An 18,198-nucleotide genomic window follows, 5' to 3' on the forward strand; every position below is an offset into this window, starting at 1 on the left:
CAACCACATTTCCGTTCTTTGTTGAGCTCTTGTGCACATAAAATCTGAGAGCAAATATATCAAGCAAGATCAATGGAGATAGGAAGAATGGAGATTCAAACGCTATTGGACATGTGATGGTATAATCTTTGTGATTTCATTTGATTTGCATTGTCTTAGGTAATCTTCATATGTTATGGTGGATCTTTGTTGTTGTTAGGCTAGGGTTTTGTGGTTGAATTCATTTAGTCTTTCAATATTGTTGTTATCCATTTTCACCATATACAACTTGAATCAAGAATAATTTAAAAATTCAACTTTTGAAGTTACCTTCACAATCTCTGCAGCCTTTTGTGCAAAATGGTTGTCAAAGACTATGCATGCAACACCCTCTCTTTCAGCCTTCTTTGAATAAGGTGAGTCTAGCCGTGCTTGACTCACAAACATTTGTTTCAAAGGAGTCAATGCAGCAAGAATGCTTTGCAACGTCAAGATAATCGTTGCAAACCTTGTGACACCGACTCTCACCAAATCTCTGCTTTGGGTGTGCTCTCTCATCAAATGTAGAACCTATTGTGAGGTATTCACACATCGCCCCATTGCAAATGAGGACCCCCACTTTTGTCGTGCTTTCTAGGTAGTGTTGAGTCTTAGCTATTAGCCTTTGCATTAGAGAGGTATCAACGCTTAAATGGCTAGGAGTTAGGTGGATTGTTTTGCATAAGTGTGAAGTAAGTAGGTTTCCAAAGTCTAGATATGATGAGTTCAATCATGAGTGAGAAAGATTTGTTATTTAAGGGTCTCTTCAAATGCTACTCTTGGGGAGCAAGTTTCACTTCACGAACACTCCTTATGTAACTAAAATTCATGTCAAACTTCAACAGTTGCAACTTTGGAGCGAGCTTCATGTTGGAGAGATATGGGGCGAACTTCCTACTCAAGCCTTCATAAGTGGATTTGAAGAGGTGAAGTGATAACATTTACCTTCAAGGGAACAATCCGAAGTGGACTTCACAAGCTTAGTGAAGCAAGTCAACTTCATGACTTCATGTTTTGAAGCGAGCTTCATGAACTAACAAATCAGAGTGAACCTCATGCTTGAAGGATTTGGAGCGAACTTCTTCATGATAAAGATGGAAGAATTGAGAAATCTGTGAGCACTTACTTAATGTTGGAGAAATCAAGAATCAACTTCATGACTTTGTGTTTTGGAGCGAATCTCCTACTTCATGAGTTGCTGTTTTGGAGCGAACTTCAGGTTTGACAGATTTGGAGTGAATTTCATGACTCCATGGAGTTGCAAGGTGATTGAAACAAACTTCATGCTCGAGACTACATAGGTGAATATCAATTTCATGACTTTAAGTTTCCAAGCGAACTTCAAGTTTGAGGCTTTTGAAGCAAACTTCATGAGTTATTGTTTTGGAGCGAAATGTGAACTTCAGGTTTGAGGCTTTTGAAGTGAACTTCATGAGTTGGAGTCTTGGAGCGGACTTCATGACTTTGTAGTTTGAAGCGAACTTCATGAGTTGACCTTTGGGAGCAAAATTCCCTACTTCATGAGTTGCAAGCTTGAAGCGAAATTCCTACTTCATGCTAATAAGACATTAGAGCGAAATTCCTACTTCGGGAGTTGATGGTTAGGAGTGAAGTTCACAACTTCATGACTTTGCCTTTAGGAGCGAACTTCATGGCTTCATGTAGAGGAGAGAACTTGAACTTCATTTCATGACTTCATGTAGAGGAGCGAACTTGAACTTCATGATTTCATGTATTGGAGCGAAGTTGAACTTCATAAATTGAACTTTCGGAGCGAAATTCATGATTGGGCCAATTTACATCTTCAAGTCTTCATGAGTAAAGTTAGGAATAAAGGGATGAAGCAAATTAGACAACATGAACTTCATGAGTTGCAAATTGCAAGTATACTTCATGACTTGGCAAAGTGAAGCGAACTTCATGAATTGCTACCTTGGAGTGAGCTGGAACTTCATGGGTTGATGGTTAGGAGCGAAGCTCACAACTTCATGAGTTGCTGTTTTGGAGCGAACTTCAGGTTTGAGTGATTAGGAGCAAACTTCAGGTTCAAGAGAGTTGGAGCGAAATTCACACATGAAGCTACTTCATGACCTCAAGGTTGAGAGCGAACTTCATGAATCAAGAAGGAGGAGCGAATTACATGCAAGACTGAACTTTATGAGTTGATAATCACAAGCAAACTTCAGGTTGGAGACTTTTGGAGCGGATTTCATGTTTGAAACTACTTCATAATTTCACCCCTTGGAGCGAACTTGAACTTCATGAGTTGCTGTTTTGGAGCGATTTTATAACTTCATGAGTTCACCTTTTGAGGCGAACTTCAAGACCTTAAGATTTAAGGCGAATTTCTTGAGTGACATATTTGAAGTGAATTCCATGATTACATGAAGATGCTAGGTGATCAAAATGAATTTCATGCTTGAAGCCTATAAGAGAATGTCAACTTCATATTTGAGCAAATTGGAGCGAACCACTAAGAATGAACTTCATGAGTTCAAGAAGGAGAGCGATTTATAACTTCACGATCAAGCCTACAAGAGCAAAAATCATCTTCATGAAGTGAGGTAAAAGAGTGAACTTCATGAATCCATATAGGTGAGCGAATTTCATGAATTCACCTAGGACAGCGGATTTCAAGATTCATGATATAACAGCAAACTTTAAACTTCACCTTGAAGCATATAAGAGCGAATTTTATGTGCAAGAGATCAAGAGCGATTTTTGCTTCGAGCTGATTCAATGCTTGAGAAAAGTGATTTGGGAGTCAAAGTGATAATGAAAAGTGAGATTTGGACCAGCTTCATGCACAAGGAAATGAAAGGAATTTCATACAAGTAAACCTCATGAATTGAGAAAGACAAGCAAGGAAGGTGATTGAAACAAGATTCACATGCACACCATCTAGAGCAATCTTCATCTTCAAACCTACATGAGCAAACCTCAACTTCATGAATTAGCATGTATGAGCAAATTTCATATTGAACTTCACAAACTCAACATGCGATAGTGAGCTTCACGAATGGACAGAGGAGAGCGAACTTCATGTTCTGAGCTTCAAGGGCGAATTTCAAGTGTAAACGTTACGGAGTGAATTCTACTTCATGTGTTCCTAATTGAGGGTGGATTTGCAAGATTGACTACAGGACCACTACATTGAAAGAGATTTGATGATTGGAAAGAATCATTTTAAGTTGAAAGGATGAAAGATGAGAATTCAAAGATCACTTCATGAGAAGCAAGGCAAACTTAATGAGCCGAGGCTTGGGAGTAGACTTTAAGAGCTTCTCACCACGTGCGAAAAACAACTTCAAGTGTCGCTTCATGAGGGCGATTTCTCTTTATATGTTCTTATTAAATCTATATATCAAGTGTATTTGATACTCGCTTGTTTGTTTTGCAAGAAATGAGGAAACAAATAAGCAAATCACACAAGAAATGTTCAACGACATGAAGAGAGTCACAAGAGGAGTTTGGAGTTTCAAAGGAGAAAGACAATGGTGACATCAGAAGTACATCAATACCTCAAAACTAAGGTCTACACCTTGCACATCTATGATTGAAGCCTTCAAGAGCAGATAGTTTCAGAAGTGTTTAATCAAAGTTAAAAGATCATTGTCATCATCACTGAAGCTGGATAATGTTGAGTATCAAGAAATATCTTCATAATGATGATCTATCAAGCCTTCAAAGTGCAAGATAAAGGTGGAATCCTAGTCATCGTCCCAGTCACTATTCCTCCAGTCAGAAAGGTCCACCTCAGCATGTCTTGATTCAATGAACTTGACTCACCAGTGATGGCACAAACTCTGAGGCACCTACCCTTATCTATTGGTCCACGCTCATTGAACGTAATTTTCTCATTGGCTAAAGAGAGTTTGTTGTAACAAACCCTAATTAGGGTTTTCATTGTAAAATCTTAGCCGTTGATAGAGATTTGATCCTGGCTGTTAATTGTAAATGAACTCTCTATATAAAGCTCAAGCTCTTCATTTGTAAAGGTTAATAGCGAGTAGAATAGCTAATAGTTAGTAATAGGAGAGAATAGTATAGCAGTTAGAATAGAAATTAGATTAGGAGAAGGCAAAGATTGTTGCCAAACTTTGTTGTAGAGAACAATTGATTTCATTGAAGCTATAGTGAATTTGATTTGTTGCTTCAACAACTCACATGGTCTTTACTTCTCAATTTGCTTTCATGTTGATTAAATTGAGTGGAGGAATTTGTTGATTGTATTTGTGTGGAATCTGTTTTGTCCATACCACTAGCATCTTGCTGATTGTAAGTGTGCCTTGCGTGGTCAACTGTAGTGATATGAGCTTAACTTCGAATCGTTATACGTCCATTGCTTATGCATTAACTTGAATGGTGATCAATATTTGATGGTAATGATTTGAATATCTTTGAATTGTCATTAGAAGATTGCACTGAGCTTGTGTCAAATTGTTTAGTTTGATGGTGAGACCTCGCTTGGTCGGATTCCAGCTAATCATTCACTCATCTTCCTACATTCTTAGGATTAGAATAGATTCTCTCAACCCCTCATCCTTTGCTATTAAAAAAAAAAACTCGAGCTAGTTTAGGATCAAAAGCATCACCATATTGTAACATCGGATGATCTAAGTTCCAGCATATCAAGCATTCAGGCATTCGAATGTAAGTCCCCTTGTGATACCAGCAATCACATCAACCAACTGAGCTTATCCACACGTAGTGACCCTACATTCATGAACCTTGGAGTCGTCTCGAATGATCCTTAAGCTAATCTTCGGCATCTGAGAGATTTTGTTCAAGAGAGGATAAGATACTCTTGGATATTTTATTTTGTGTTCACATGTGCCTAAAAAACACATCAACAGAACCCAAGGGTGATTGTAAATATATTTCGTGATCCTCCGTGCATCTTGAACAACTTGAGTCACCCAATCAAGTTTTCCTATGTCCTCCAAAAGAAGGTCAAGGACATGTGTTGCACAAGGTGTCCAAAAAATATGTGGGGCGCCTATCTTGGAGGATTCTACCTGCAAAATAAGTTTTTCTTAAGAAAGATACAACCAAGAAAAACAAAGCCACAACAAATGAAAATATTGCTAAAGGTGATAATTCAAAAGGATTCTACTTGCTGCTACATATGTTGCTGCATTATCTGTGATGATTTGCACCACATTCTCTACTCCCACCTCCATGACAATGTGCTCCAACATTCTAGCCAATGTTTCTGCATTTTTCACCTTATTGGAAGCATCAACCAAAATTAATAATGGTGCGGTTTTTGCCATCTGTCCACCCATCAGAAAGAATGGTGCAGGAATATTTTCTCCATTCATTTCTTTGGGCTTCCACCACTTCTTTGCCTTGTCAACTGCATTTGTGAGCAACCTACAAGAACAAAGTGAAATTAGGTCTTAGTACACAATTTTGATTTAATAAACAAGAAAAACAATTAAAAATGAAATCAAGTGGACTATTTACTAACCTCCCATTGAAATCCTTTCTAGAAGGGGCTTTGTACCCTTTTCTCGAAACTGTCATTGCGGTCACCAAATTTAACGAATAAGGATTGTCTGCCACATTGAACGAGATGTTGTTGAAGTACCAAAAATCAGCAGCTGCAATGCTTGTTTTCTCATGTGCCTCCCTATTCCATCCAATGGCCTCTAATGATGGTTGTGCTCCAGGTGTGTTCCTGGGCACAAAATAACTACCTATAGACTGTGTCCCTGGTGGTGATGTAGCAGGTACTCTACTAGAGGAAGCGGAAGTGGTGGCCGAGGTGGTGTTGAGTTTGCGGATACGTGGGCCATGACGAGAGCCCACTATGCCCTGAAGTGCTTCTTCTTCGTCTTCAATGTCAATTGAAGCACCTTGAGATTTAGTTATGGCTGCTTTCATGGCTAGTTTTGCCCTCTCCCTTTGCAATTTCATCTCTTTCCTAGTTGAAAGTATGGCATTAATGTCTCTTTTTATTTCCTCGGTGGCCTCAGGACATACCCTAGCATCATGCTTCTCGATGCCTGCAAGGTGGTATTTGAGGCGGTTTATGCCTCTATGAAATACTTTTTCACATTTAATGCAAATCACCGACCCAAGGTCTAGTCCTTCATAGGCATACCACCTCCAAGCCCTATCTCTAACACTTTTAGGACGGGTGCCTATATATCCAGATGGACATGGTTCTAGTGGCCATTCATACCCTGAATTTGCTATACTGAATTAATGGTTAACTATTAACCTACACATACAAAGTGAAAAGACAAAGTTAATATTTTAGTTTAACAATTTAGCAATCTATCTAAATTAGTTTAAATAATTTTAGACATCATTCAAAGTTTAAAAAAAAACAAAACTATTAGGGTTTGATTTTTTGAAAAAACTAGAAATTCTTCAAAAAAATAGTGGAAAATTCAACAAAATTTGTCAAAATAGTGTTAAATCTTATTCCAATCACTCAAAATCAGTTTTGACTATTTAGGAATGATTTTTAATTCATCTAGATGCAACAAAAAATAAATAAAATATTTTAAAGAAACAGAGAAAAAAAATCAGAAAACCTACCTGGGAATCTGATTTTTCTTCAAAACCCACCTCAAATCCGCTTCAAATCCGCTTCAAATCTGCTTCAAATCGATGGAAATCAGTTTGTAAGTGTTTGAAAGAATATTATTCCCCCTCGCAGCAAAATACAAGTTAAAAAATGATGAAATGAATGTTGTTTTTGACGTTTTCGGCCTTTATTCCCAGGTGGCTGAGTTTTTTACACGGACTCGCCAAGTTTTTGGCAAAAACTAGCCAAGTTTTTAAAACTCGGCGAGTAATTTCTTCGAGTAAAAGTGGCAAAAACTCACCGGCTTTCAAAGGATACAAAGTATATGCACCAAAGATCATTAATATGAAGAGAAAGCAGATTTGATAAAGACAGTATGAGCAGATAAATTACACATTTGATAGGAGGGATATGAAAGAATTAATTGCAGATTTAAGCAGATTTATGAGGCAGATTCAAGTAAACTTAAGAAGCATATATGAGCAGATTTATATGTGGAATTCGAGACCATATTCATGACAGATTTATGATCGAGTTATAGAGGAAAATTATAACAGAATGAAGCAGATAGTTTGTGAAAAGAGAAATTACATGATAGTATGATAATGATTAGATTGGTGAAGAAAGTTTTGTTGCTTGAGTTGTGATCCGATTTGTGAAGAAAGAATAAGCTTGGAACAGATTTGTAAATGAAAGATATACATCAGTCAAGATTGGAAGATGTAATCAGATTTGTGAGGAAGAGAGAACAATATTGTCCATTGAAGAATTCGTAGGTTGGTGCCTATTAAATAAGAGATTGGTGTCTCTTGCTGAGTTGGTGCTCAATTGTGGGAGTTGGTGCCTACAAACATTGTAAAAGAAGAATAATATAAAATCATTGATTTGCCGTGGTTTTCTCCCATTTGGGTTTCCACGTAAAACATTGTGTTATTATGTTCTTATGTGCATGAGTGTTGAAAGTTAGTGAATAATGCTATTGTGATTACTAAAGTTAAATTGGTAAAATTTGTTGTTATATTGATTCACCCTCCCCTCTTAGTATAACCGTGTGCTCTTTAGGAAGGATGTCATAAGGAGTTCAAAAGAATTTTTTTCTTCAAAAGATTCCCAAAAAACTAGATTCTTGAAGTAAAAACATGGCAACTTGATAGGTTAACATCTTCATTTGGAGGGAGGGATGGCAAGGTGCTAACAACTCTTTATGGTATGGAGTCCATATTTTAGGAATCATTCTATTTACTGCAAGACCATTTGGTTTCCCATAGTCAACTTATTGAGTCTGTCGATGAATCAATATGGATTTCATATTAGTTATGTGCTCAAGCAGATGAACTCATCTAGAGATTTCAAGACCAATTAGCCTAGAAATCACATCTCATTGAAATTGAGAAGGCTAAAGTGGCAATGAAGGAAAAGGAACTAATTGAGAAGGAATACCGACTTGCAGGCAAGGATGAGAAGCTTGTCAAGTTATAGTTGGAAAATGAGAAGACCAAGCACCAGTTGGCCAAGGTCATTCAATTGGTGAAGACCACTCAGGAACAAGAATTCTTATGAGCCCATTACTTGAAGCTTTCAACAGAGGAAGTCTATAGGTTGCGCTAGAACATCTCTCAGCAGTCCACTTCGTCCTCAATTTATATGCCTCCAAGTGTTAATGTTATAGCAACACATAAATCTGAAACAAAATACATAGAATTTATCCTGGGAAAACCCTCCACTTGAGGGTGAAAAACCCAACCCACTCAAAAATGAACTTTATTATATCTCTAGAAATGAATGCAATTGTTGATAGTTTCAGATTACTATCAATCTCAATAAGATAAGTTTGATTCTCCACAAATCAATCTTGACGATGAAGTCAAATGATACATCTCTTATACATTCTATAAACCTTCACAAGTCTGAAAATTCAGAACACAGAAAACATATAATATATCTGATCTGACAGACTACATACACAATATTCTCAACTTGCTATAGACAAACGAGAGACGCCAGCAATATATATCTATCCATCTGTCCAAGAAGAAGAGCGGAATTGCAAGTGAAGACACACCAAAAAGGAAGAAGAAAAGACACCAACAGTTACATTTTCACCGATAGCCATAAGGACATGAAGAGTCACCAACAGCCACAACTACACCGTCAGCCACATAGACATGAAGAGTCACCGACAGAGAAGTGAAGAGACTCCATGGTGGAGAGGAAGAGTCACCGACAGGGAAGTGAAGAGACTCCACGGTGGAGAGGAGGAGTTAGATATTATCTTAGATCTCTATTGTAGTTATAAATCTTCAACGCCAAGGACGTCTTCTCAACCACCCTTTTAGTAAATGTTTAGTTCTTTCCCTCCAAGCTTCCAATTTTGTCTTTTTTTGTCATTTGGAAGACGACTATCTTTTTGGGATGGCTGATATAGTTAGTAAAATAATTATATTAGTGGTATTTGTAGTCAGTTTAGTGAGTTCTTAGATGTAAATGGTTGGAAGTTGCCGATGGTTGGTAGTTCTCAATTATTGTCGATCACTTTAAATACTCTTATTGTAAACGAGAATGGGGGACCACATGTAAAGGATTTCCTTGAGTAAAATGTATGAATGAAATATATTTAGAAATCATTGTTGAATTACTATTATGAATTCTTATGCTTTCCTATTTCTTTTGGATCTTTTAATGGATGAGAGATGTGAAAATAAAGTCCTTTATTTTAACATCTTAGAGAGAGCAAAGAGGACATATCTTATCACCTCATGGAATAGGTTAATAACAAAGTTAGATAGTCCATGTGAAGTTCATAGTTCAAAAACTTGGACTTGGCAGCTTGGCAACTTAAAAGACTATTAAAATTCTCTTAAAAACATAAAATTATTCAAAATATAGTTACAAAATGTATCAAATTTAAATACAAAAAGAGTACAATATTGCATCATCATGTGAATACAACTACCAGCTGATAATTATTATATGTATTAAGAATTTACTAAGTTACAAGGTTCACCCCCCTAGGCCCCTAGTACCGGTTTGCTTGTGGTCTGGACAGGGTCCATGATTCACAGGCTTGGTTCGGACCAAGTCGAACCCGGGTGGACCCAGGTCAAACCCGGGCATCCGGCGGCCCGAAAACCAAGTTTTTGCAAAATTTAATTTCTTTTTTCAAATCCACCACTTAAAAAATTAAAACGAAACCCTAAAAGAGAGTTTTAAAACATAAACTTGGTTCATTTCTCCTCATCAAATGACTCGGATAGCGAGCAAACTTATAGTGCAAGTGCAAGTGGCATTGGCAGTGGTTCATCTAATGTCAATGTCAATGATGAGGAGGATGAGGAGGCGGAGAATGAGGATGATGAATTAGAGAATCCATTTGATGATTAAACTTTAAATTGTTGAAAGTTGAAACAATGATACTTGAATATTTTGTCGTTTTGATATTAAACTTGATGTATATGATGCTATTATGGTATGATCATGATGCTATGAGTAGATAGTTTTTTTGAAACCCCCATGAGTAGATTGTTTTTTTGAAACCCTCTTGAGTATTAGGCAAGTCTACATTTACTCCAAGTTTTAAAACCATGGGTAGTCTGTTGTTGACTAATTACTGTTTTTTAGAACCTTACGATAGTAATATATTTTAGACAAACATAATGCTTATCCTCTTAAATGTTAGGTGCCTGGGATCAGATGTAAAGGCCTTTCTATGGTCCTCAATGATTGTTTGAAAAGTAAAAATTTGATGAATACATAGCTTCAAGAAATATTTGTGATTTAAGAATAAAAATCATTAATGTTTTGATCAATTTGGGGACATCTCTATTGTTCCTGACCTACAGTTTAGCCTCTTAAATTTTTGCCTTTAAATACTACACAGGTAAGTTTATCACCCTCTGTCCATGGTATGACCCCCACTAACCAATCCATTTTACTCCAACCTCCCCCCTTCCCCTCCACCCTTCGGCTCCATGATTTCGACCTGTAAGTTTAAGTACCTTGGCTGAGTTTTGTGCTACGTGTGTAGGCTTCTTTAGTCCACTGTAGTTAGCAAAATAATTATATTAGTTTTATTTGTAGTCAGTTTAGTGAGTTCTTGGATATAAACAGTTGGAAGTTGCTGACAATTGGTAGTTTTCAGCAACTGTTTGTCACTTTATATAATCCTATTGTAAACAAGAATGAGGGACTGCATGTATGCAATTTCCCTGAGCAAAACATATGAATGAAATATATTGATAAATCATTGTGTATTTACTGTTATGAATTTTTATAGTGTTTGGCATCTGGCCTTGAGCTGATACACGAAGGAGGTACCTTTATTTCCCCATTAAAATGGAAAAATACAGGTCATCATCAGCCTAGTTCAGTGGCTGAACAGGAGGAAGGTACCCGTCATAAAATCCATTTTCCCTAACCAACTCCTCTGGCCATTGAATGGAACTGCAGGGCAGACAAATAATTAGTTACACATTGAAGCAGTGGCACCAAAGAGTCTATATCATATTGCCTTGCATAAAGCAGCTTAATTTAACGCAGCTCTGTTTCATCATCCTTATAATCATAATTTTGGTTGAAAAGTTTCATATCTTAGGTGCAGTTTCTAAAGAACTGGCTTATTAAAACTTTTTCCACCCTCAGTAACTTAACATCTCTATCCTCAATTCCACTACATCGCATTTGCATCTCTTAACTTCCAAGTCCCACAATACTCTTATTATCATAATTTTCAAATTTCTAAATTTTTGTTACAAAGATAATGTATATATACTCCTAGCTGTATTTCTTTTGCTGAAGTTGTCATTTTTATGTATTAGCTGATCTGCGATATCAAGCAGTGTATTAATTGAACAGAAGATTATTTTTGGTTAAAATTTTTCCTATCTTAGGATGCAGTGGGTAAAGAAATGCTTATTAATTTTTTTCCACCTTTGGTAACTTCATTTCTCTGTCCTCCATGCCACTACTTTGAATCATTTAACTTCTAAGTCTTACAATATTCTCCTATGTTCCTCTTTCTAAATATTTGTAAAAAAGATATTGCAGACATACTCCTAGGTGTATTTCTTTTGCTGATGTTGTCTTTTTTTGTACTAGCTGATCTGTAATATTGAGCAATGCAGTATGGAAAGAGCTGAATTATCACACCCAAGCCAGTTCATGGTTGGAGGTTGATTTGTTTGTGTAACTATACTGTGTTTAACATATATTTTGAATTTTCCTTATTCAAAAAAACAACAACAACTATTGAGTGTTTCTCTTTTGAATCTCCATTTATTGCATTTCTTATGTATTCTGTCAATATTACAAATTTCATATGTTTGTCCTCAAATGAAGCATTTTAGAATCTTTTGTCCCAGCTATGACTCATGAGTATGTTCTGTTGATCTGAATGCTGTTATGAATACCGTGTACATAATTGTTATTGTTTAAATTATTTTGAGGATCAAGGATGTTACAATGAATGTTTGGAGTTTGGACTGCTTGCAAGGAAATATTCTTTTCATGTACATGGATATACCCTACATGCCTGTTATAAGTTGGAATTTTAATCATATCAAATGATTTGATAGTTTTTGAAGAGGATATGTAGGTTATTTGAATATATAAACTTTCTTTTATACATACTCTTTAGTATTAACTGAAATTGCAGTCTTTTTTTGCGCAGTTATGCAATCTCGAGTGTTACCATTGGCTAACTGTCTGGAATTTCTTCCTGTGATACTAGTTAACATCCCCTGATCACTTATTCCATCCCAACCATTAGATTTCATTTTCTATATAGATTGCACTACTCAAGTATGAATGTGATTTGGCCTAAAAAATATATATTTTTTTCTAGAGCATGTGTTATATAATTTATCCATTTTCGCTCTCCTGATAATATGTATTTTATAATCTAGATTTATTATCTTTTGCTCCTAATTTCCAATCAGATCATGCATTCTTATATCAATCCTATATGGAAGTTTGGAAATGAGCACATGCCTATATTTTAGTCTGGCCTCATCCTGTATATTCTATAGCACTGGAAACTAGACACCTTCCATGGCTTCATATTAGCAATAGGATCTCAGGAAACACTTATGGGACATATTTTGACATTTTATTCAAGGATAAAATTTGACGCAGCATGACATTTTTGAGGTTAGCAGCTCTTAGCCACTCAATTCAGATGAAGCTTGGAGTTTATGCTAGATGCTGTTTGTGATCTGTTGCAGTCTAGTTGGTTTATATGTAGAAATATTATCAGAAGATAAGGTTGTTTTTGTACATTTGAAAGTTTTTTGTGGTTAATAATACTTAGAATCATTAGGGAACCATGATAGATCATCTCTCTTTTTTCTCTTACATGCATGATGAATATCTTTAATGCTCAATGCTAGGTGCTTACACATTGTAAAAACGTAAAACCATTATGGGTTGCTGGAGGAGAGTCCATAACTTAATTATAATTGATGGATTAAAGAATTTGAAAGCTGATTATTTGAATAGGCTTTTTTCACCTCATGAATTGTATATTCTGTGATTTTGGAATTCAACGTCCAAATCCTCATTCAGTTCTAATCAGTTGGAAGCTCATTTATCCAAATCTGTTTCACATAAAAATTACATGAAACATATTGTGGTTATTTCAACATTTTAATTTCATGTTTATATTTTCAGGTAGGTGATAGATGTGAGGTTGATCCTGGTGGCAAGAGGGGAGTTGTTATGTTTGTTGGAAGAGCAGAAACTCTAGCACCTGGATTTTGGGTTGGAGTTCAGTATGATGAACCTATTGGCAAGCATGATGGAATGTAAGACACCGCATTCCTAAATTTTCTTAGAAGAATTTCTTCACAATGATGCATTATAATCACATTTTTAAAAATTGTTAGCTAGTGAGCACATTGTTTGATTGATAAACATTTCTGGCTCATTGGCATCTGCAGTTACGATTAACTGCCACTAAGTAAAGAAACTTAGCATATTATTTGATTTAAAGGGAGGAAACCATTCTTGCTATTATAAAATATTATTCAAACCAAAGTGACGAGAAGGATGCAAGAGTCTAGCTGTTAACTAATGAGAAAGATCATTATAGAAGGGATTCAACAAGAATATCAATGCAGCATTTCAATTTGTAAGCTTTACAATATATGTTTAAAATCGATGAAAGTCATAAGTGGTTGTTGGGATTGAGGCCTCATATTAGATTTGCAAAATTTTTGAACCTTGTGAAGACATGAATTACATAATCTATAATCATGAAGAGTATTTCCATGAATTAGATAAATCTCCTTCTTCTCAAAGAGTAAGAAGTCTTTTGACGTTTTTTTTAATAGAGTAACACAAATAAGTATAAGGACAAATGTATTGTTAAATTTTTTTATTTGCAAAAAGAAATCTGCATACCTCTGAAAGCAAAACTCAAGTTTGTTGAGAAGAGTGTGTCGGCGTATTCTATCAAAGATTGGCATTTCCTAAGGAGCTCATGGAAGATTATACTTAAACCTCAAAGGCTTGAAGTTAGGTTTAAAGAAAACTGAGCTTCTGTGATTAGAAGGCTAAGTGAATAGGCCAAAAGACAAGAGATGGCTCTTGTCTTCTGTACTTTGAGCTCTGCTAGGCTTGGCGGGGTCTGGTCCTATAATGATCTTATGAAGATTTGCAATAGTTAATGTGAAAACCATTCAAATGACTGAATGAACCATAAATGATCATAACAATTTTAATTAGTTCATCTAAAACTATTTGCCAGATTAGCATAAAATAAATTCATAAGATTAAAAGAATCAAGAATCAAACAATTTTGACGGATTCTTCTAAATTCGCCCAAACTAAACATTGTGTGTTTGTTATGTGGTTGAATTGTAGGCAGATCTCAGATTTGCGGAAATTAGGGCATTCCCAAGTAAATGAGCATAGGTGACTAAAAGTAAGGCATAACAAAAAAATCATTTGTACCCTTAAGAAAATTGTGAATGAATAAATAGAAATAAATGACACTTTATCAGATGTTTTTTGAATTGTTAAGTATGTGATTAGAAAATGCAGACTGGTGCCTTGTATCCTGTTGCAAAACCACTTAAAGCATTTGCATATGCAATCTACAGTTTTAGAAAGACATTATGTACTAGACATTGTCTTGCAAAGCATTTCTTCAAATGCTTTTTCACATACAGTAATGCAACTCATTCTCATTCATCCATTGTTCAGTTCAATTATCCTACATATTGTGTTAAAATGGTTTACATACAATCCTTGACTTTATACTAAATAAATTACAATACAAATAAAACAAATGTGTAATTAGAAATTAGAAAATTTCCTGAAATAACCAATAGATCAACGGAGACAAGTTGCATAATGGAAATGAAAACGAGTCTTGTATTGATTTGTTGAAGGCTGTACATATGCATGTACAGAGATTCACTGAGAAAATGGCTCAAGTTGCTGCTCACCTGGAGTGTCAAATGGATTCCTTGCATGAATTTGGCATATGAAGCTTCTAATCCCTTTTTACAAAGCTATTAACCTCTACATAGAGCTAAATGACTATGCTCACCTCAAAGGATGATTGATACTTATCACTTAGTTTTACAATCTTGAAATATGATTATTTGAAAGTACATCCTTTATTCCAGTTCAAAACTTGACTATGTCTCCTGGTCCCTGTTCCCATTATCAGTAATTGTCTTTTGTTTGTTAAAATTGTGTGTCGAAGTTGAAATAGTTGTTTCCAGTTGTGTGGCAGGTTGTTTGTGTCAAAATCGAAAGATTTCATGTAGTCAAACCTTGTATTTGTCCATTGTTTTTGGTTTTATTAATTAATAATTTATTCTTTGTTATGAATTAATATTTAAAAATAAATTTTTATTTTGAAATTTATTAATAACATTATTAAATTAATAATTAAAGATTGATATTATTAAATTAGAAAAATCTATATATAATTGACAATTTTCGTTGCTGAAATCAAATATAAATAATCACTCAGGATAGCAATGGAGGACCATCATCTACTCAAAGGGGACTCTCTACTGGAAAACCAAACTGACCCTTGGATTGAATTGGAGTGGGGAGACAACATAAATACTTGGACTTACTCTCAAAATTTGTTTATAATAGATGTACTTTTTGTGTTGTATTTGATCTTGAAATTTGACAGCATTAGGACTCTCTTTCCCTTGATGTAATAGCCCTTAAAGCATTATTTAAGCTCGTTGTTATAGCTATGATCATAGTTCACAAATTTACACTCAGAGAGCACTTGGCAAGCCCAAAATTTTCTGCTCGGCAAAAATTGTGCAAAACTCAACAACTTGAAAATAATACTTAAATCTCTTAAAAAACATTTTTGTTTTTGCAAAATGTATCAAATGAGTCTAAAAAGCCATGAGGAAGTGTTTTATATTAGATTTGATTCTTAAATATTTATGGATAACAAGTATTCAAATACTCAACATGAAATATACCTCTGGAAAATGATATAAGTGACTGTTGTAGGTCTAATGACGCTCTGTACTTGCTGGTAACTGACAAATAGAACTGCACCCCAGCTTGAAACATTCAAGAAACACAGTATAAGGACATATCAACACCACCCAGCTGAAATAGCAACTAATGGGCACCAGAAACTCCTCCAAAGTATCTCCCCACACCAAAACGAATTCTTACAAGCTTGAAAAAGATAGCAAACCAAATACAGGTCTGAAACTGCAGGTAAGTTTAGTGCAGCAAATGCAAATCATAAAAAATCCTCAAAACACTCTGGAAACTCAATAGTTCAACACCCATATGATAGGACTGAGGTCAAAACACCCACAAAACAGACATATGCAGTGCTTTATTTGAGGATTAGCAAGGCCCAATGTGCATATTACATCCTGGTAAATGGGTGGTACAGCTCACACTAACACTATCACTTTGTCCTTGAAATCACATGGTCTGCAAAATCCTGATATTCCAATCCAAACAGCAAAAAATCAATATTTTATCATTCTTAAATGCATTAACCTCTAAATGGTACAACCCAGGCATGGTAAATGACCAGCAAGGAGTTCTACTGAATTGCCCTTCAACACTTTAAATTTTTTTGAAAACACTAAGCAAACAATATCAAATTTTATTAAGGAAGCCTTGTCTAAACTTCTAAGCCCTTCATGCCTTCATATTAAGTGCCTTGTTGTAATGTCTCCTTTGTTAGATTTGCTGATTCATTCGTATGTTCATGTTGTGAATTGCTTCTCTTACTTGCTGACCAAAGCATATCCCTTTCACTGTAGTATACTTCCATTTAATCGTTTCACCTTAATACTCTTATTCGCTGCTCCTTAATGAGATTATCACCTTCTTAATCATGAATGGAGTCGACTGTTCATAAAGTCAACCCTGTCTGATATTGACTGTCTGCATATTGAGATTGATATTGCTGTGTTACGTAGACACTGCATGGTGAGAACGCTGGATTAACATACACTCGAGATAGATCTGTAGGATGTCATAATCGCAATCTTCTGATAACAGATTCTACTTTGTATGTTTCTAATGGAATCACCGTCGTCCAACATAGGATAATCAGTTCTCTGTCATCATTATTGACTTGGGTACTTAGGAAGTTGACCATAATCTTCTGCACACTTAAAATGTCCCCATGCATACTACTAAGAACAATGATGTTACTGCCTGTGACTTAATAACAATTCTGATCTGATCTGATCGATGGTGTTGTCTCTAGATGCTTTTGATTCCTTCCCTTTATATCTCTCAATGTGAGGGAGAGGTCACACCTCTTCATCATGTATGCCCTTTGGCAAGAGACACACCCTTTCACCATTAGCACCCTATGAAAGAGTGCAACTCTTTTTTATTTCTGCATATTGAAAAGGTCACAACCTTTCACAATCAGATCTGCACTTCTTATTTAAATCAGATCTGTACTTCTGATTCCTAAAATTATCCCCCTTCAAATGAGTTCTCTTTTCCCCTTTTATACCTCATATTTGGGGGAGTCACAACTTATCATCTCATGCCTTTTGATCATTCATTAACTCTTATCAAATTTTAATTATATTCTTTTATATTTTAATTTTTATTCTTTTTTATTTTAATTTTATTATTATTATTTATTAAATTATTGTTCAAAGTGGGGACGTGACATTGTTTTTCCTATTGTTGTATTTTACATACTATATCTACAACTATTGTGTAATGTCCCCTCTTTGAATAGGATTTATTTAAAATAATATTAAAATTAAAATCAAAAGAGTAAAATTAAAATATAATTAAATTTAATGAATGGTCAAAAGGCATGAAATGAAAAGTTGTGACTCCCTCAAACATGAGATATAAAAGGGAGAAGAGAACTTCATTTGAAAGGAGGATGGGGGGAGGAAGAAGAAAGAAGGGAGCATGTGAAATAAGGAGGGATTAATGGAAGTAGAAAGGAATGGGCAGAAATGATGAAGAGTTGTAACTCCTTTAAAGGGTGATAATTATTGAAGGCTGTGACCCTTGCAAAGGGCAGATATGATGAAGAGGTGTGACTCTCCCTCACATGGGAAGACGTAAAGGGGAGAAGATTTCAAATGAGGAATACATCCAAGGGAGATCAACTTAGGGAATAGAAAATAAGTATCGTAATGAATAATCAAAAG

At 35.4% G+C, this 18,198-nt stretch overlaps 1 protein-coding gene across 1 annotated transcript in view; it reads left to right on the top strand.

Annotated features, from left to right (window-relative positions):
• LOC131032438 (tubulin-folding cofactor B) overlaps positions 1-18,198 on the top strand; it is a 188,294-nt gene that overhangs the window by 69,240 nt on the left and 100,856 nt on the right. Inside the window, exon 6 of the mRNA XM_057963410.2 lies at positions 13,223-13,356. Within this exon, the coding sequence (XP_057819393.1) occupies positions 13,223-13,356 (134 nt within the window). The remainder of the gene's footprint in view (positions 1-13,222; positions 13,357-18,198) is intronic.

This window comes from Cryptomeria japonica, chromosome 11 (genome assembly GCF_030272615.1).
Source record: "Cryptomeria japonica chromosome 11, Sugi_1.0, whole genome shotgun sequence".
Classification (NCBI taxonomy): domain Eukaryota; kingdom Viridiplantae; phylum Streptophyta; class Pinopsida; order Cupressales; family Cupressaceae; genus Cryptomeria; species Cryptomeria japonica.